General features: G+C 45.3%; 1 protein-coding gene across 3 annotated transcripts in view; it reads right to left on the bottom strand.

The window, feature by feature from the left end:
- Positions 1 to 342: 342 nt before the first annotated feature.
- The window catches only part of CD80 (CD80 molecule), a 28,577-nt gene continuing 7,346 nt past the window's right edge, over positions 343 to 21,573 (bottom strand). For 2 of the 3 annotated variants that reach the window (XM_048869267.2, XM_048869260.2), the window contains exons 3-7: positions 13,228 to 13,575; positions 9,555 to 9,833; positions 7,458 to 7,583; positions 5,207 to 5,351; positions 343 to 2,824 (exon numbers count right to left, since the gene is read on the bottom strand). In XM_048869267.2, the coding sequence (XP_048725224.1) occupies positions 5,224 to 5,351; positions 7,458 to 7,583; positions 9,555 to 9,833; positions 13,228 to 13,575 (881 nt within the window). In that variant the 3' untranslated portion in view covers positions 343 to 2,824; positions 5,207 to 5,223. The remainder of the gene's footprint in view (positions 2,825 to 5,206; positions 5,352 to 7,457; positions 7,584 to 9,554; positions 9,834 to 13,227; positions 13,576 to 21,573) is intronic. The other variant, XM_075117920.1, reaches the window with a different exon arrangement.

The following is a 21,573-nucleotide window of genomic DNA, read 5'->3' on the forward strand; positions in this document are numbered from 1 at the left end:
ACAGTTTGTATGGTAACTTCCAACGTAGCTGTATGTGTGTGTGTGTGTATATATATATATATATCTTACTATATGTTCCATTCTATGCATCCGATGAAGTGAGCTGTAGCCCACGAAAGCTTAAGCGCTAATAAATTTGTTAGACTCTAAGGTGCCACAAGTACTCCTGTTCTTTAAATGTTAGGTGGTGCACGATTGACCCTGATTCCCCATTGTAGATCTACATCCTGCTGCTTACTCTGTGACTATATAGCTTTTAGCCAGTGTAGAAGCTAATGAGCTCCTGTAGTTTCTCAGCACATAGAGTGGATATGTTTATTATTAAGAAAAGGAAACCAAATGCAGAATTTACCTTTTAATACAATTAAGGGGGGAAAAAACCCCATAGAATATCTTAGCCAAAATGAAGATGTTAAACTGAAAGCAGTTCACCTGTTACATTGGTTCAGACATTAAATAAGCTGAAAGGTCTCATGGAAACCATGTGCATTTCACTGAAAACACTGTGAGACAGTAGAAAACATAAAACATGTTTTATGGTGTGGGAAAAATCAAACCCTACATTTCCTGTATTTCTGTCAGTGTGAAATCCCTTAGCTCAGCTAGAAGGAATTATTTACAATGTCGAAGGGTATCTGGTGATTTACAAAAGCATATGCTCAACAGAAAAACCCTGCCCCAGAGAGCTTACAGGCTTCAGTTAGGATCGCATATTAAGTATGGAACAGCTGGAGGAAGAGGGTTGGGAGTACGCCTGGTGCTTTTTGGTTTTGTTTTTATTTTAAACAGGAAAGCCATTGTGGTACAGATGCATTTCTAGGAGGAGAGGGGGAAGTTACAGAGCAGCATGAAAGAAGGCACAAAGCTGAGAGTGGGCAAGTAAGTACAGAGTGGCATAGTGGACCGTGGCCCAGTAGGAGAATGCAGTAGTTAAAGCTGTCAGTAGCAAGAGTACAGACTGGTTGGTGGGTAGTAGGAATGGGAAGAAAAGAAAAAATGTGACACCATTCCCACCACCATCCTAACTTGCACAGGCGTCTCACCCAGAGCTTGAGCTTCCTTAAGCTGCCTTTATTGGCTTGGTTTCCCGCCAGTAATTTCTCTCATACACACCTATTTACCAGAAAGAGTGTAGGATTAGGGTGTCCCAGTGCTGCCTCCCAGCTGTGCACTCATTGGTTGCAGCAACGTCAAAAAAGTGACCAATGAGAACTCTGTGATGCGCAACCAGTCTCCACAGTTAGTATCCACTCTGCACTGCTGCCATGCGGTTACTGGTTCCCCCCGAACAATGGCTGCAGAACAGGCTGAATGAAGCTGTAACTCACAGAGCCTATAATCAGTTAGCTTTAAAGACAAAGCAGAAGGGGTAGAATAGAATATGATAAGCAAACTGGGGCGGAGTTATGTTAGTAAATCCCATTGTGCAAGCAGCCTGTTGGGTTTTGGTTTTCCCCTCAAAATGAGAAATCGCTCTTTCCTACACAGTAGGCAATAAAACCATTCAGGCGAGATCTGGATAGGTCCTATCCAATGCTAGAGCCCAAGCCGGGCTCTTCCATGCTTCAGCTTCTGAATGGATACAGGGGACAGACTCTGAGAACAGCAGCCATAGACTGAACAGCAGCATCCTTGGCCAGGGTAGTCCCATACTACCAAGTTTCCTGCAAGAAACTAAAGACTCAGCCCACCTCAAGCCTTGTGGAGAAGCAGTGGTAACAAGGGTGTTGTATTCACACATCCCCACACACCCTTAAGAGGAGCAGACCTGTGTTTTTGGTACTAGATAGAAATTTTCTATTTCATGTTCCATTCATGTAAGTTAGCTGCTGAGCAATCTGACCACATATGAGTGTTGACCAGGGGAAATACATATAAAAAGTACCAGTTGGGTGTGTCTGCATGCTGTTAGTTGGCTGGAATGTGCAGATGAGCTTTTGGCACATCATCTTCCTCTTTGGGGTGAACTAGCAGAGCTGTATCTTTGATTCACTAGCTGGAGAGGTTTTTGGGACAACAGGTCATGAGTACTAGCATTGCGCTGCAAATGAGGCAGATAGCTGTACGCACGTTAGTTAGCAAATGGGCAGGGTGTCAGTATATTAATGTCACTCCAGACTACACTAAATGTTATGGCTGGTGAAAAAAGCATAAGACGTATTTCCCTGTCTCTGTTCAGTTCTTCCTTAAGGAGTGGCTGAACCTTGCATCCTTAGTGGAGAAGGGGCCCAAGACAGGAGACATCTGTGATTGTCAGGTCCTCAAATACATTCTTAATCCAAACTCTACTCCAAGAACTCTACTGGCAACATGTCCAAGCCCAAGGACCATGCATAGAATGGAACAGATTACAGCTGCCCTCAGCTCTAACAAAGAGGTGCAGTCTGTGCTTGGCTCAAGATTGCACATTGGGACCTGTCATCTCCCAAGGGCCAGCCCCTCCTTACTAAAGATGGGCTACCTGGTAAAGCACCACAGGCCACCCTCGCCTTAGTGGCAGTGTCAAAGCCAAACATCCCAAACTCTGAGGAGGCAGGTGGTGTCCTGGAGCATCAGGATGCTGGCAATATTTCTTCTTGCAGCTAATCAGGAAAATGGAGCTTCCTTTGAGGTGGCATTGCAGACACAGGGCTCTGGTGCGTTACTGTCCGAACGCTTCTGTGGTGGTGGTGTTTATTCACAAAACACCATTTTCCCAGTCCTCTTGAGCAGATTTCCTGCCTGCTCCGTCATCCTCTTCTGGAAGAGCCAAACAGTCTATGGAATAAGCCTTGGCCACAGAGGACAATGGGGACTGCAGTGCAGGGCACACGGGGTACAAGATCTGAGGGGACACAAAGGTTAGATTTTTTTACTCCTAAAACATCCATGAAAATGACTGTCAGAGATAACAGAACCATCTGCAGACTTCATGACGGCATCTAATCTAAAAAGCAGTAGCAGACTGGGTGCTTTGCCTGGGTGAGGGCAGGCACGGCAAGCCACACACCACTAGGGCGCCACACTTTGGGTTGGAATCTGGGCCAGTCTTTGGTCCTTGTGAAAGCCTGCAGGTTGTCTGGGGATAGGGTTTACTTTGGGCAGTAAGAATGAATCAGCAGCAAACCAGCCTATCTGACTTACAACGGGCTGTGGTTGGTACTTAGATAAACTCTGCATTTTAGTGTAAGAGACTGTCCCAAGATCAGCAACAGATCTCAGCAGTTCTGACACCTGATCTCCAGGTCTGCCCACTAGACAGCAGCTATTTCAAGCAGCAGGACTGGGAACAACCAAACATTTACAGAATAGCCAGGAGGATTTTGAGAAAGAGGAATGCAGTGGAATGAATTTATTCAGTAGGGAAACTCCTACCATAGAATCTGTGCTGATAAACCCCCTCGGACTACTTGCTAACCAAGATTTAGTATCTGTTCCAGATGGGGCCTTCCCCATAGGACAGTGAGAGTGGGTGGCTGGGTTTGGAAATGAGAAACACTAACTATGATGATTTCCCCTTCCTTCATTCTCACAGCATGTCAAGTTGTGAGCCGATCCATTCTCAGAACAGAAAAACAAACAAGCGTGACGCCCTTGGACTTCACACCTGTCACCATGCTGCACACACTGGCCACTGGGACAGCAGAGAGAGAACCCAGGACATTTCCCCCAAAATAATTATTTATTAATAATTATTAGCTCTTATTGCTCAGATCCACTCTCCCCCCGTTCCTTCCCCTCACCTATAGGAAAACCTTTGTTAGGAGAACAGGGTTTAAGACACAGTTGAGCAGTTCCAATTCCATCCCCAACCCCCAGGCATTTGGAAGCAGCATCTCAAAGATCTGTAATTCTGAGCCTTACTCAATAGCATTTATTTTTTCCTTTGCTTTGATTCCTATTTGTCAGCCTGGGTCCTCAAGAGGAAGAGTCAGCTGTAAATCAAGTCAGGTATCAGGAGTAAGGAGAGGGGCTCCCCCGTGCCCAAAGTCATTGTAGAGGTGTAACCAGAGTTTTTCCTCACTCTGTAATTATAGGACAGTGACCCACTTGTGCTTCCATTTTCTAACACCCCCATTTCCATGTTGACCATTCCCCAGAAACCTCCCCAACATCTTTCACTTGATCTATCAAAAATAAACAGCATTTTCAAGCCATCTCCTCCTTCTGGGGCTCCAATGAAGCTATTGGATACCTCACACCCTGTCGCCCACCTCACTGCTCACATTGGGAATCCTGAGAGGGAGAAAACTCTCCTCAAGCTACTGAAGAGGAGGGTTTGGAGGGAAGTGCCTCAGAGATGGATGAGCATTTAGGTCAACAGACTCAGGCTTGCAGGGTTCACGCTACCATGCTAAAAATAGCCAGGTAGATGTTGCAGCTCGGGGTCTGAAGTCTGGGGTGGGAGGGTGGGCAGTCTGCACAGCTAGTTCCAGCGTGGTTGTGTGAGCCCCCCTGAGCCTGAGTCTGTTGACCTGGGCTGGGAAGCTCACTGCTGGCAGCTGCGTAGATAGACCTTAGGAGCCGATTATGAAAAATTGAGTTGTTCACTCACAGTTGTGCCCTCTCTCAACACCTCTGGCCACTGTGGCCATTATATGTAGCAGGAGAGGCACATGGTCTATGTGCAGTTCACCAGAAATAGTTGCCAGGGGGCCAGGATAGCACATCAGACTGGTAAGAGGTTGATAGCTGGTGAACAGGTCAAATCGGATTCAATTTAGTAGCGACTGAAAGACATTGGCCTTGAGAGTTGTTTGTTGGCCTGTTTGTGAAATGAACAAACCCACCTCTAAGGCAATAACCAGCCTCCTGGTCTGCAGTCTCCGCAGAGCAACCAAGAGCTGGATTTATCAAGAGCTCCTCTTTCTCCCCTGCTGGTGTGAACTCTGGAGCTGGGGCAAATTGGAGGGGTGGCAGGAAGGGAACTTACACTAATGCAGTACCCATTATATTGCGAAAAGGATCAAGAGACTTGAAGAAACTGAAGACCACTGGCATCTTTCACCATTACTACGTTCACTTTAAATATAAACAAAATCTCTGCAGTTATCCAGCTGGGAGACACCTTCACTCCAGAAGATCATGTCATCTGTCCAAATGTGAGTGGCCACAAAGCCCTACAGCCTTGACCCCAGAAAACAACAGAACAATTTGTGTGCTAACGTTACCACCGCATAGCATATGAGCATCTATTTTGCCATCAACAAACGGGGGAGAAAGTTACCTGCAAATACGGTCTAATCAGAAAGATTCTGCTTCCAACGTTACTTCAGGGGAGTGAATGACAACTCTTACACCCTCTTTTATTTCAGTTCCCACTACTGGATCTTGAGGGACAGGGGAGTGAGAGCACCGCAGTTGTTCGCAGCCTACGGAAAGAAGACAATCCCTCTTAAGTGCTCAGAATTCCAGTGCACTCAACAGTACTGGATCCAAATGCTTCCTTCAGCCACATTTTGATCCCTTTAAGTGGAATATCAGAGTATAATCAAGGAAACCAGATGGAGAAGAGCTCTTCGGTCTAGTGCCATCACTCACTTGGCAGGATTGTTCCCTTCAGCATGTTCGAGTGATTGTCTATAACCATATTCTCATTGGCTGGTTTGGGCCTTTTGGGTGGTGTCACAGATATACACCAAATCCCGCTGGTGCAGAACTAGGACTTCAGGACATGGGGCCTGTGCCCAGCGGACCCCACCGACTGGGGGGGGGGGCACTGGAAAAATTCTGCCACTGAAGCCACAGGATGTGGAAAGCCCCCCCAGCAGCCCCTGACCCTGTTCCAAAGCCAGCCCTCCCTCCCCCGCAGCGGCCCCCACCCCTGTCCCCGGGCAAAACTCTCCCTCCACCCCACCCCACCCCTGGTGGCCTGGGACTGTAGGAGCTCTCACTTCCTGCTGTGCCCCAGGGCCATGGCACGGGGACAGAGCTTCTTCGGTCTTGGGGCTGTGGGGAGCGGGGGAGAGAAAGGAGCAAAAGGAGTTGCAGGGCTGCAGTGGGGGGACAAAATGGGGGGTACCCTGGGTGGAACACGGATGGGCCCTTGGGCCCCACCCCTGGGGAAGGGGCAGAAAGGGGTGGGGCTGTGGGTGGGGTCACAGGCGGAAGGGGCAAGGCTGCAGGCGGAAGAGGTAGGGAGGGACCCCCCTCTTGCTGTGGCCCAGGGTCCCAGAAAAGCTTAATCTGCCTCTGAGGGTGCATCAGGAGGAAACAGTGTTGCTTGACTCTCAGAGCCTAGGCTGATTTTGTAGGGTGGGCGGATAGAAACCAAAACCCCAACTCCTCACTTGTAGACAGCACGTTGGAAATTAGCTGCAGAAGCAGTGGTGCACCCAAGGAAAATAAATGCCCTTCAGCGGTTTGGGTCCCAGCTACACTAGAAATAACCTCTCCCAGCGAGGGGCAGCACTGCAACTATGATCAGCTCAAACATGCAGGCCAACAGTGCTTGCTTTAGGAGGGAGGGATAACTCAGTGGTTTGAGCATTGGCCTGCTAAACCCAGGGTTGTGAGTTCAATCCTTGAGGGGGCCATTTAGGGATCTGGGGCAAAAATTGGGGATTGGGCCTGCTTTGAGCAAGGGGTTGGACTGGATGACCTCCTGAGGTCCCTTCCAACCCTGACATTCTATGATAAATAGGATAGTGGCTACTGAGAGTGCATCTTCACTGCAGGGATGATTCTGGACTCTGAAGCTCACTTCCCCTGTGACCAAAGTCTAGATTGTGTGACCCTTAGGACACACTGTAAGGCTCATGTATTTTTCTTGGGCCTGATTTACGAAGGTATTTAGATTCCTAGAGATGAAGAGAGGTTTCTAGGTGGATTTTCAAAAGTGCCCAAGGGAGTTAGGTGCTTAACTTTTGTTGACTTTCAGTGGGAGTGAGATGCCTACTCTGCTTTTGTAAATTCCACTAGGTGCCTCTCTGCATCTTCAGGTGCCCAAATAGCTGTGTAAGTCTGGCCCCAAGTTATTCTGGGGGAAGCAAGGGGATGGTGCAAATAGGAGCTTGGTAGTGGAGGGCTTGAGGATAGGTGGCAAAGTCTTTTTCAATGGTAAAAACTCCACTATATTTTTGATGATTATACAGCAGTGACAGCCCTGGCAAAGGGCTCCTTTATATGCTTCAGTACATAAAGACAGGTCTGAACTAAATTGGCCTAGATCTAAACATCATTCAACTTTGCACAATTTCTGATCCTGACCCAAATGGCTCAGTTGCTCCCTGCCTATAATGGATCAAACCAAAACCCTGGACCAACATAGCTGCCAACCTTTAGGAAAGCCCTGTAATGAATCTGTACTCCGTGACATTGACAGTTACAATTAATACAAACAGAGCATTGGATATTCTGCATTTCCTTCCCCAGTCTATCAACAGAAACGTTTCCAAATAGTACATTTTATCAAGTTTCCTATGAGGCAACAGAAAACAGCCCATGAATGTGACTCTCATTAAAGGAACTGTACTTACCATGACACCAGAAATATTTTAAAAGCAAGGCAATGGCCACAAGGAAGATGCAGATGAGAACCAAACTCGAGGCAATAATGGCCCCCTGGGGCAGAAGTCTTGGAGAAGAACATTCCTTTAGTTTTTCTGAGAAGAAAGGATTGATAAATATAACTGAAGGGCCCTTCACCATAGTGCCACTTTCACACAAGAGTGGGTCTGAGAATCCTGTTCTGTCCAAATTCTAATGCCAAGTAATGCTATTTTTGCCAGTAACATGCTTATTTGCAATATATTATCCAGCCACTCCTTATAGTCGCTGAACTATATGGAGTTCCAGGCAGGGTATGCTCCCTGGTACACAAAAGTGACAAAGCTAGAACTCAAGCTGTGAGGAAGCCTCCCATTCCCCAAGAGTATTTTTCTGGGTTTAAGGTTTTTATGACATCTGTGTAGTTTTAAGTGCTGGATTTTCTTCCAGAACTGGGCATGGATGAACTGTGTTTTACATGAGTTCTGCAAGGCTGGGAATATCTAAAAGCAGATAGGCAAATTTGACATAAAAAGGTGCACTCAGAGGTAATTCACAGTAGGAACTAAGGATCATAACCTATCTGATTAACAGAGCAGACACTGCCTGCCCTGAGAAGCCTCTGTTGGCCATGGGTGTTTATGTGGGGAAGTAACAAAACTCTTTTCCTTTAAGGAACAGTCTGCATTAAACTTCCAGTCATAGAGGCACTACTCAGGTTCTCTTGTTTCAGGTACATTTACACCTAAGCCAGGGCAGTATGTATACCTCCAGGCTGATACATAAAAGAGACCTATGAATGCAAAAGGCATATTTGAGCTATCGTTCTCTGAGTAGGGGGCAAAAAGAGTGAAGGCCTGGAATTTTATTTCAATGGATTCAGATGCTCTTGCCATTCTCATCAGATGGTGGAACACCTGCCACTTAGAACATTTAAAAGACTAGACACATATTACCACTTCTACAGTAAGGAGCTCTCCTGCATTGGCAGGAAGATGGCCTAAATGTATGCTTCATCTCATAGGGCTTTTCTCTTGCTAATGACTATGATTCTAAGATTGGGCTAAATTTAGCAGCATTCAGTTTCCTGGACATTGGCTTTATTTTCCCCATAATCTTGTCAGCTGCACGTGTGAGCCTTGCTAGCCCGGAGCTGGGACTCCCAAGCATTTGTTGCTTTAAGGACTGTTCCCAACAAACTGAAGTGAAAGTGGCCACCGACTTTAAAAATCAAAAGGTGTTTTTTGTTGTTGTCACTGTTGTTTCCCCTCCCTGCCTTCAAAGAATCAGTCATCACCTCAGGCTATTGTTTTTTTATGATTATTTTGCTGGGATTTTTCTTCCTTCTCTTCTATTCCACGCAGTATACTGTTGAGCCCTTTTCTTCATACTTGTTTCCTCCTGGGAATTTAGACATTATGTCCAGCTATTAGCAATATTCTCTGAGGGCCAGGTTCTGAGCTCCTTGCTCAAGCTGAATGGTACCTTCACAGGTCCCATTGAGTTCAGCAGGACTATGATGAATAAGGCACTATTTACCATGGGTAAGGGCAGCAGCATCTCTCCTTAGCTTCCCTTGGAAATGCCTGGATCCATACAGTCAGAACATTGGGCATAGAAACATGTTTTAAATGTTGTTTTTAATAAAAAATGTTATTTTAAATCTCTGGCTTTAAGCATCTTCTTGCAAGCTCCTTTGCACTGTGAAGCATTTAGACTGTAACAACTACCTCACATTCAGTGTACTGCCTTTCATCACCCTCCCTGTCTGTTATCACTTGCCCCTTTCCAGGCACAGGCCTGTTTATTGTATGATCCTCTATTTTGCACTGCACTGTATACAATCATGGTACATTACTACATACATATGTTAGGAATACTACTGAGTGTGGGAAGATGGAATTTCTTCCTGATTATTGCAGCCAGTAACAGACCTTGAGACAGGAATGAGAGGGCTTGCAAGTTTTATGTTAGTGTAACTGTGGACACGATTCTGACATGAGCAAATACACCCTTCTTTCTGAGCTATGTACCTCAGCGAGTTCCACAAGTTCATTACACACTGCGTACAATTGGCAGAAACTTACTCAGAGAGTAGTTAGAGGACACTTTGAAGTCATCATACTCAATGGTACATGTGAGGACAATGTCTTCAGTCAGATTGAGCTGCAATTTGGCGGTGACATTATAGAGACTGTTTTCTGAGGCAGCTGGCTTGGTTTGCCAATCCACAGACATATTATTGAGGATCCCGGAGACTCTGGGCTTTGGAAAGCCCCCATGAGAAGAACAGTTCACCATCACCTCAGTTGAGCCACAAGCATCTTTGGGTACATCCGCTGATATGACCGGCTTGCTGAAGTCAGCTGGAGCAAAGGTAGTGAGAGAGATTTAATTACCATTTTGTCAGATGAAGCACAAAATTGCAGGCTTCCTGACGCCTTGTCATTAAAGAGCCCACAGCACTTTGCATTCTAATGCCGCCAAATTCCTTCTAAAGTTACAGGTGGATAGGGAATTCTGGTATTCACCTTCCCTTCCTGTCCTAAACTATTTTCCAGTATTGCAGTGCACTGTTTCACCAGCTGCCACATTCAGTGGTGGCGTGCGGTCTCTCTAGACATACGGTCATTTGTAAGGTGTTAACCAAAAATGGTTAACCAAAAATGCTATAGAAATATAGGGTTTGTTGTTATTAATAGTCTATTGCACAAATGTGTAGAAAAGACAACACATGGTGTGAGAAGGGCAAAATAAAAATATTTCTTGCACTGGAGTGCAAATGTCCCCATTTTCCCCACCAATGTACTTCAACCCTGTATAAGAGGCTCCATCTCTAGAGTGTGCAAAGGGAGTTGAGTCTCTAAGGAATATTCATACATTGGCCTCTCTTCTGAGTCATCCAGCAAGGGAGTCAATTAATTAATGATTTGTATTACGGTCATGTCTAGGGATCCCCCACCCACCAACTGAAATCAGGGGCCCATCATGCTGGGCACTGTACAGATGCATAGTAAGAGACAGTCCTTGTCCCAAAGAGCTTGCAATCTAAGTAGACAAGAATCAAAGCATGGAAGAGGAAACTGAGGCACAGAGGGATGAAGTGACTTTCCAAAGATCACACAGCAGATCAGTGGCAGAAAGAGAAAGATCCCAGGTCTCCTCAGTTCTATCCCAGCACCCCATCTACTGGGCCCCACTGCCTTAGTTAGCACAAAGGATTGTTTTAGAGACAGCCACTTCTAAACCAGAAACTGGACTGAAACCACTAGCTCATTTCACACAGGAGCACTGAACAGTCATCACATGGTAACAACTTTCAGTCACTGTTGTCCTAGTAATTTGTCAGCACTAGGAATATTCCTCTCCACAGGAGATGCACCCCACAAGAGGGGAAGTGGAGTGTTCTGGAAATATAGGAGGCAAGAAACTGGACAAGTCTCTTTTTTCACCTCAGTTCTCACTCGCTGATAGGGAGACAGTTCCTTCAGGGTTCCCTGCACACCAGGGGGTGTTATATACATGCTGCTGCAAGGCAGGCTGAGGTCTAGTGATGGGAAAACCTCAGGAGAGATGCACATTCAAGGTGTGGAAGATTCCAGTGCTTATTCATGGACCTAGATAGAGGCTTCCCTGCGAGATCTCTGGGACTTTCTGCTGTCATATGGGTCAAAAAGAAATCAATGTCTCTATTCTCAGTTGAAACCAGCTGCCACAGAGGCAGCCGTGCAAATGGAAAATGATGATGCGAATAGAATTTCTTCTAATTTCCACGAAAGGTTCAGATTCGTTTTGAACAACAGCACTCCTGTTCCTCCACTAAACCATTTATTGGGGGCAGTGCTTACATTGGTCTGAAAAAGTGTGCATGGGAGGAAAGATCATTTTCTATAGAAATGAAAGTGACATCATCAACATCTGCCTGTCTCCCCCACCCGCCCCATTAATTCTGCTCCCACATCTGTTCTACCCCCCTGGCTCCCCATCAATTCTGCCCTTTTCCAGCTTCATGTCTGCTCTTCCTGAAGCTCCTGGGTTTCTTCACTCCCCTTGTCACTCCCCAGGCCAAGAGTGGCTGCAGTGGCATCCCCTGTCCCCCTTCCCATGCTGGTGTTGCTGGCAAAGGAGAGACCACAGGCACCAGCCTGTCCCCATTGCTCACAGGAGGGGTGGGGAGAAGGAGCAGGGCCATCCTGAGCTGCTGGGCTCTTCCTGCTCACCACTCCTCTCCTGGAAGAATAGGCTCCTGGGGAGGGGGGGAAGGCAGGGCAGAGGAAGAGCTTTGCCGGTCCCTGCATTAGCTCTGATTGGCTGCTTACACCCCAGCAGGTGGCAAAGTAGCCAACCAGAGGGGGTTTCCCCCCATGTGGGGCTGACATGTGCACTCCTCAATGACAGCTTGAATAGTACAACTTTTATTGGCTGGGTCTGGAACCCCTTTCAACCAGGTGCCATTTAAGCACAGATCTGAGCTCAGGCTCATTTAAGCCTTAGGGCATGGAAGTGTCTCATCCCTACAGCACTGGCCAGTCCCCTAGAATGTTGTGGGGCTCTCCAAGAGTGATGGGGCAAAACCAGGAAGGGTCTATGGCTGCTGAGAGGTGGGGCCTGGCCAGAAAGCAGTGTTCCCACCATACCATACCTTCCCTTGCAGGGAACGCTTCCTCCTGCCCTACGAGAGAGACCCAACTTCTCTGTGCCTCACCCTAGAAAGCAGCAAGGGGCCAAATAGCTCAAAGCACAGACCAGTGATGGCACTTTCTGGAGCGGCTCTCAGAATAAACTCCATGCCAAAGAGACTACTAGCAGGCAAGGGAAGGCAGGGAGGGAGGGGAGACCCACTTTCAATGCTTGAAGTAGTGTGGGCAGGAACAGATTTCCAATTAGGCACAGTAGGCACATGCCTAGGGACATCGACGTTCTAGGAGTGCCTAAAAGTTAAAAATGAGTTAAAAATTAAAACGTTTGCCAGTGATTCTCAACCTGCGGCCCGCGGGCTGCATACAGCCCAATTAGCACACATCTGCGGATGGCCCAGTTGTGTGCCAAAAAAAATTCAGTTTGCCACTCCAGTCCTGGTGGGGGGGGGGGGGGGGCTTCAGCAATGCAATGCAGAGGGCCCTGCTGGGCAAGTGGGCAGGCCCCACTTCTGCTCCAGCCTGGCTGATCACGGCTCTCCTGAGGGGCCAGAGCAATCCCTGACTGGCCCTGGTTGTGCTGCCGGCTCAGCCCGGTGGACGTAGTCACCTCCCAGCGGGACCGGTGAGTGTGGCCAGGGCACAGGAGAGTGGATCTGTAGGGGGGCTTATGGGGGGGCTCTGGGCGGTGAGGAGGTGAGGAGTGCTAGGTCATGGCGGGTGTGGGAAGTCTGTGTGTGTTGGGGCGCTGGGTAGTGGGGGGGGGGTTTATGTGGAGCACTGGGCAGTTGTGGAGGGGGTGTGTGCAGGGGGCGCTGGGCAGTGGGGAGTCAGTAAGTGGGGGGGCGCTGAAGATGTTGTGCCTAGGGGTGTGTAAAGTGTAAATCTGGCCCTGAGTGTGGACTGCCATGTAGGAGGACAGAGCTAAAGAAGGGGGATGGCAGGTAATCCTATTGGAAATAGAATCCTAATGCTGAGTCTAGCCATGCTTACGCTTCCTCAAGGATGCTATGGCCTATCTGTTCTGTTGCCATAGTCAATGATGCATCTAGTCATCCATCTTAACCCCTGGGTCTTTGTGTATTAATTAAAGGCTTCTGATGATTTGGGTCACACCACTTACCTACAACCGCCAAAACCACAGTCACGTCACATGCGCGCTTGTAAGCTCCATCCTCTAGCTCTTGAACTATGCATTTATATATGTCGTTGTCTGATAGTTTCACTGGGAAGATCGACATTGTGAGGTTCTGTAGGTCCAGCGTGGTCCGGTTCTCATACTTTGCATTGGTCTTGAGCTGCACACCATTTGAGTAAGCAATCGCTACTTCCGAATTTTTTGTTTGCCAGTAAACACGATATTTAAACAGGGTGTGTAGGCTGGGTAGTTTATAGCAGCAGGGCAGGAGGACGCTGTCTCCCACTTTGGCTTTGAACATAATTTCCTGTGCAAAGACTGCAGGGAAACAAACTGGAAATAACAACATATGTCATGAGACAGTCATATACCCGTAATGCCCATTCTGCCTACAACTCCATCACCCTTGATCACAACTCAGTCTACTCCCACTGACGTGCCCCAGCTTTCCATTGTCCAGTTTACACTGAAATATTCTCCTGGAAGGGACCTGTCTCGGTGATGTGTTCTTGTGATGCTCCAGTCTCACGTATGGATTTAAGTAGGGTACCAGATGTCCCGTTTTTAAAGGGACAGTCCCGTTTTTTGGGCCTTTTTCTTATATAGATGCCTTTCTTATATAGACCCCCCACCCCGTCCCATTTTTTCACAGTTGATATCTGGTCACCCTAGATCTAAGTAATAAAAAATGGTTGCTAAACCTGTGGATTAGCGAAAATGAATAGAGCAGCAGCATCTGCATGGAAAGCAGAATAGGTCACAACTTTCAAAACTCAGAGTAAGTAATCATCACTATTGTCATTAAAGGGGTGATGTATGTTGTCAAAGCTGTTAGGGACCAAAACATCTCTTCTCTCTCTTCCTAGAGCTGTTTGTTTGCAAAATCCCTGTCGTTTTCCTGTGTGTTTCCCCAACCCCAAGCAAATGCAGCAATGCATCTTTCTTGTAAAGGGAAGGGAGGGAGAACCAAGCCAACACACCAGCACTCATGAGCAACCCTACAACAACAAGCCAGCATCATAGCCCGACATTCACAAGCATCTCTACAAGAACAAACCAAGACACATAGCCTACAGTTCATGAGCATCCCCACAGCAAATCTGGATACATACCCTGGTGCTTATGAGGAGCCTCACTAAACCCAAACTGGCAGCTCGCTGCTCATGAGCATCCCCTATGCTAACAAACCAATGTCACAGCTTGGTGCTCATGAGCATCCTTGTGACAATAGGCCAGCACACTTATGAAGGGGAAAAAAAGAAAAGATCAACCCAGCCCTGTCCTGCAGTGGTTCCCCTGCTTTGCAGTATCCCCTTTGCACTCTGCTCCCATGCTTAGTCCTGCAATGCAGCACTACAGTAGCTTCCCCCCACTCCATCTGGCCACACAGTGGAGGTAGGACATCAGAGGTGATGGCAAGCTGGAAGGCTGGAGAGGACCCGTGATAGCAGAGCAGAGGCTAGCTGAGGATTGATTGGCCCAGAGTGGTGACAGAGCAGTGTCTGGAGAGAAAGAATGATCTTGTGGTTCAAGCAAAATGTGGGCAGTTCTATTGGGACCTCTGCCATAAGTTGCTGAGTAGCTTTGGGCCAGTCACTTAACCTCTCTGTGGCCAAGTTTCCCAAAGTGGGGATGATACTTACCAACCCTAAAGGGTCTCCTAAGGCTTAACTCATTGCTTGTAAAGCTCTCTGAGATCCTCCCTGGAAGGTGCTAGAGAAGGAAAAAAATCTTAGCCTGCCCCGGTGCTCCCTGATTTGCAGGAGGCGTGCCTGCAATTAACCAGAGTTCACAATTCAGACACCAAACCAAACCGAAAGCATGAGATTTCATGATTCCAGCATGAAATGCACAGGGAATCCATTGCCAGAGCACATGCCCCTGCTCCACCCACCTGCCTTATGGCAAATCAGTAGGAAACATTTAGAAAAATGCCAGGTCCAGCAAATACAAAATTGTGTTTTCCATTTAATTGGGGAGCTCTTCTTTGACTCAGGCACTTCATTGCCCCCTCGCTAGTGACAGATCCCAAGGAGAGCTCTTTTTTATCAATCAGGTGTGCTACTCTGTGTAACGCAGCCCACCTTAAGCTGCATGTCTTGCTGCTCCTCCTCTTTGAGTGTGTCTGTCTTCTTCCTGCTTGTGTCTCCTTCCAGCTCAGTTACTATCATTGCTAGACTTCCGATAACAGCAACTGAAACTTTGGGATTTTGGCCTGATATCACCACCCAATGGAGCTGGGTTTTTTGCTTTTTTTTATTATAGAGAAGAGTGGGCGTAGCTGTAAATGTCAATGAGACATCGCATCATGAGTTGCATGAGGTTCTCCACACTTTGCCACCAAGAGTCTCCTCTGCAACCAAAAGGAGAACAAAAACCTCCTCGGCAGTACATATGCAGAGGCTGGAAACTCCTGCTGATGTCACACCCGCCCTTAAAAGGCACTGCACCCATGAAACTGCAACCCGAACACTTTAAGCCTGAAGCAACCACAGTCCAGGGAGAGTCATGCAGCTCCACAAAAGTCCCCAGTTCATATTAGTTTACTTTAAAGGTGAATTGCAAAGCAAACATGAAAACTGAAGCCAGTCCAGATTTACGTACCTAATGTTCCCCATAACCATACTCTGTAGAAGGCATCCACTATGGAAAAAACATTTTAATGAATCATCTAGACAAAAATTCCCCCCTCTTCCCAACCCGCCAATGAAATCCTCTTGGTCCTTGCTCTCTGTTCCCAGAATGGATACTTCATTGTGACCCCACGGATGAAGGAGTCAGGGATAGAGGAAGGAATTTCAGTTCTCTCACTCCTCCCACAGAAGAGAGCAAGATGCAGGGATTTCCTTAGTTGCTTCCTACAAAGGACACAGGAATTCCAACTCCATTTGCTTGGTGATTCCCACTTTACTACCTACTTGATCAGAGACAGTGCTATGATTAGATCTCTGCATGGGTCAGGCAGAAGGAGTAGAGTGCTGATCAGGAGAGGTGCTCTGAGCATAACAAGGCAATAAGGAAGCGTTAGCAGTAAGGTTGGCAGAATTTATATACATAATTTCAGTGGATAATATCAATGGTTATTTTTAAGCATTTTAATTTTTTTCAATTTAAAGTTTCTCCATTGTGCAAAATTATGGGTTTTAAGCATTTATTTTTTATTTTTTATCTTTTTTTTTTTTAACAGTTGCGGGGTCAGGAAATTATTTAATGACAGTAGATACTGAGGTTCAAAAAATTAAAGCTTTATAACCATTAAAACACAAACTGTCAACATCAGATATCAAAATATACAATACATATATCCTTAAATCAACAAGTCATACCTGTTTTTTGCTATTCATTTGCAAGTGCATTTGTAATCAATCTAACTCAAAATCTAAATCACTGGATTTCTCAAGTACCATTTTTCTTACTTTTGCCTATCTGTAAATTTCAGTTATCATCTATGGAATATTTTTTCAGCGGTTTAAGTGTGTATGGCGAAATAGACATTTACTGACATATACAAATCAAAATCTAACCCTTCCAAACCTAGTTATCGGGGATCAGATTGGGCTAGCTAAAGATGTCTCAATGAACCATTGTTTTTCCCTGATTTCTGCATCTTGATTCCAGAATTTCAATTTGCATTATGCGTCTGCTGGTTGCTACTCCACTGTTAAGGTTAAGTTTTGTTTTTAACTTAAAACAGGGATTCAACCTCTTCACTTTATAGGAAAACTATGGCACATTCTCCCCAACATTCTAGTACTTACTCCTTAAATACAAAGTGATTTTTCCAAGAATTTACAAATAAATTCAATAATTAGGTTATCAATTAAAATTAATTAAGTAGGTCTCTAAAGAAATTTGCACCTGCTTCATTATTTTCCTGTCCCAAATGATCTTAGCAATGGGATAACAGATATTTTAAAATTTCCATATAGTTCATATTGGGCATAGGCTATATCTCAGGCAATGTGGTTGTATTTAAGATGAATTACTGTTGTCTCTAATTGTTATGAGTATATTTGCTATGGACAGGCTCCTGTCAACAGCTCAGGTAACTCATAAGTGGGGCTGGTGTGACATCGGAGGTAACTCAACAAATCATCACCCTTCCTCTGAAGCTAATTTGCATGCAACAATTCTATTGGTTGTAATGCCTCAGTGGTATGAGGAAGACAGGGCACATGTGCTGAGAGCAGTCTTCGGTAGATTTGGCCCAACTGGTAGTACGCTTTAAAGATTATGTAGCTGTATAGTAGGTGGCTGCACATTAGCTTGGGCATGAGTATTTGACAGGATTCCTATGGCACTTCTATTTCGGTTCTACTGTGCACGGAGGCAGCACTGTACTGGGAAAATGAGGCAGGAGCACAGAGATACTGGACTCAGCAATGGGTTCTCCCTGAACCCCTTCCCAAGTGCTGGAATCAGTAAGAGAGCCCTGCACACCAATAAGTCAATTGCAAATTAAGGGTCCGGTTCACCAATATGCTTCAGCAGCTTTGTGCTGCACGCTCTGACAATGCAAAGCAGCTGTAAATCCAGCTCTTAGTGACCAGGTACTCCTTGGTGGGCCAGAAGCTCTTCTTACCACAGATGTAGTGCGGAGAAGGAAGATAGAAACAGAGCAGCTCTTTAAAAAATAGATAGGTTTTTTATGTCACCAGGAGTTGTATTCAGTCCCATTTCCTTATAGGTTTTCAGTGTGTGTCAACTGTGCCCAAAGCAACCTTAATTCTACTCTGTACTGATTCTATGAGGAGGAGGGAAAGGTATGAAAGAAATCGAATTTGTTTTTAAAACTGAATTTCCTCTAGACTGGGACCGTACATGCAAATTCATGGATTCTAAGGCCAGAAGGGACCATGATCATCTAGTCTGACCTCTTGTATACCACAGGCCACAGAACTTCCCTGATTTAATTCCTGTTTGAATGAAAGCACATCTTTAGAAAAATATACAATCTTGATTTAAAAATTGCTGATGGTGGAGAATCCACCTTGACCCTTGGTAAATTGTTCCAATGGTTAATTACTCTCACAGTTACAAAAAAAAAAAAAAAAAGCACGCTTTGTTTCTAGTCTGAATTTGTCTACTTCCAGCCACTGAATCTTGTTATAACTTTTGTCTACTAGAAGTGTCCTTTATTATCAAATTTCCATACTGGACACAGATGTTTGTAGACAATGATCAAGTCACCTTAACCGTCTCTTTGTTAAGATAAACAGATTGAGGTAACTGAATATCACTGTAGGACATGTTTTCCAATCTAATCATTCTCGGGGCTCATCTCCGAACCTTCTCCAATTGATCATCAACATCCTTCCTGAATTGTGGGCACCAGAACTGGATGCGGTATTCGAGTAGCAGTCTCACCAATTCCAAATACAGAGGTAAAATAACCTCTCTACTCCTTCTCAGTATTCCCCTGGAATTCTAAGGATTTCATTAGCCCTTTTGGCCACAGCATTGCACTGGTAGCTCATGTTCAGCTGATTATCCACCATGACCCCCAAGTCCTTTTCAGAGTCACTGCTTCCCAGAATAGGGGGCCCCAGCCTGTAAGTATGGCCTACATTCTTTGTTCCTAGAGGTATAACTGTACACTTGACCGTATTAAAACACATAGTTTACTTGTACCCAGTTTACCAAGTGACCCAGACCAATCTGTATCAGTAACCTGTCTTCTTCATTATTTACCACTCCCACAATCCTTGTGTCATCTGCAAATTTTATCACTGATGTTTTATGCTTTCTTCCAGGTCATTGATAAAAATGTTAAATAGTACAGGGACAAGAACAGATGCCTCTGGAACCCCACTAAAAACTCATCCATTGATAATGATTCCCTGTGTACATTTACATTTTTAGATCAATTGGTTAGTCAGTTTTAATCCATTTAAAGCATTCCAATGTTGATTTTGTTTGGTGGTACCACGTGGTACCAAGACAAATACCTTACAAGAACTGTAAGTATAGTACATCAACACTATTACCTTTATCAACCAAACTTCTAGTCTCATTAAAAAAATTATCCATTTAGTTTGACAAGATCTATTTTCCAAAAACTACGTTGATTGGCATTAATTATATTACCCTACTTTAATTCTTTACTAATCATGTCCCATATCAGACATTCCACTATTTTTCCCAGGACTGATGTCAGGCTGACAGGCCTGTGATTACCCAGACCATCCCATTTATTCTTTTTAAATAGTGGCACTAATTAGCTTTCTTTAAATCCTCTAGAAGTTCACCACTGTTCCAAGACTTATTGACAATCAGCAATAACGGTCTAGACTGCTCCTCTGCAACTCTTTTAAAACTCTCGAATGAAAGTATTTGGACCTGCTGATTTTAAAATGTCTAACTTTAGTAGCTGCTGTCTAACATCTCCAGAGATACTAGCGGAATGGAAAATATTTCATCATCAACACCACCACCACATCACTACATTGTCTAGCTTTTTCATTGAACATTTCTGCCTTTTCTGAATTGTCACTGACAATTCTACCACTTCCATCTAGTAAAGGACTATATCATTGTTAGGATTCTTTTTGTCCCTAAAATACTTTACCATCTCCTTAATGCCTTTAACGTAATCACATAGCTGTGTCATGTCATCTCTATAAGGCAAAGTTAAGGTGGGTTAGAAGCCGCAAACTGTGCGTTATTGCCTTATGTTTGTATTTCTTTTAAGCATAACCTTAACCCTCAATTTCCTGGATTTAAAAGGCTTGGTTTGAAGACAATTACAACTTCTCTACAATTTCTTTTATCCTTAAGGTACTGATACATACTTTCAATCTTAACACCATTTTAACATTTTTATTTATTTATTTTTTTTTTTGGTTTAAAAGAGGTCTCTAGCCCTTATGATTATGAAGAAAGCCTGGAAAACATGAACCATGTGAAAGCGATGCACTGATGCTGAGCCTGCAAAACAGCATGAACTCGTAGATCTGGGAAGTGTGTTACCCCTATTCATCTCAGTGGCAAGTTAGCTCTGAAGCCTAATGATGGTAATATCAACCTCAATAACAACATTGTTAACTATGTTACTGAAGATCAAAGCATGTCCAGCACCACGACTTCCCTCCCACCCAATTTAACCCAAGCCTGTCACAGGCAGTTCAAAGCAGAGCACATGGGGTGCTAATCAGCATGCTGTCCATTGTTGTAATTCTTACTCAGCAAGAATTGGACTACAGTCATCCCCACTTTGCCTAAACTTGTTTGTGTCACTATAGTGAGCAGACCACAGCCCAAAGACTTGCAGCCAGGGAGCAGATACACTGAGTAAGACAGGGGCATTTTTACTGAGTCTTTGCTGATAAGAAAAACAATTCAGCATTAGAAGTGCCTTGATCTTTAATTAGTAACTCCTAAGACGTGCCAGGGAAGCTTTAATAACCATGTAGTCAAGAGGGTGTCACCTTGGCACCATCTCTAGTAACACAGTGACATGCCCCACATCAGCGTCACCATAATGGGGGCACATGAACACTGCCCTCTGAACTCCACTTCCCTGTGCAAGCCACCCACTGGGGTACTTCAAGTCCCAACTCTACCTAGTTTACAAGATAAGAAAGATCACAACTCATGGTAGCAAGACTGTATTGCCACTAGCCAATATGTTACATCCAAACAAGGAGCTGTGAGGGACAAAACCTGATGGATTCCGCTTTCTTAGCTGCTTGGATCCAAGTGAAGACATTCAGACTGGATGAATGACTTTTTTATAGGTCTATTTGCCTTGACTTTTATTGTGCCCCTCCCACTCGGGTTATTCTGAGACAAATGGAATATGCGTGCTGGGCAGGGGGGAGGGTGGTTTTCTTTAATGCATATCAGCAGAGCTGGGGTATAGGATGGAAGGGGAGCGGTTTTTGTTGTGGGAAGAGAGGGGAGAGGGAGTGAAAGACCCACTGAAACCCTCTTCCAGCACTAGGAGCAGACAAACCAAGTTAGGATAAGAAAGGACTGAGTTGAACATTCACTCAGAATTCAAATCCAAACCTGGATCTTCTCTGAGGTTAGAAAAATGACGGTTCCTTTAAAACAACTCCCTCCCCCCCAACCCCGACATTTCCTCAGCATTCTTGCGCTTGCTGGTTTGGGGCACGACCAGAAGTAGAAGTTGTGCAAGACCATTCTAGGGGGATGTGTAGAGCACAGAGATTGGGATGAATTTGTTAAGTTTTTTCAAGATTCATCTATCCCTGGTTGGAACCCAGTCCTGAATAGTACTTTCTAGTAGAATACTTTGCCGTTCTGTAGCACCTTCCTACTGAGGCAGTTCTCAAAGCACGTCCGTCACAAAACCCCCGCCTGAGTATT

The sequence above is a fragment of the Caretta caretta genome, chromosome 1 (assembly GCF_965140235.1).
Source record: "Caretta caretta isolate rCarCar2 chromosome 1, rCarCar1.hap1, whole genome shotgun sequence".
Taxonomy (NCBI): Eukaryota; Metazoa; Chordata; order Testudines; family Cheloniidae; genus Caretta; species Caretta caretta.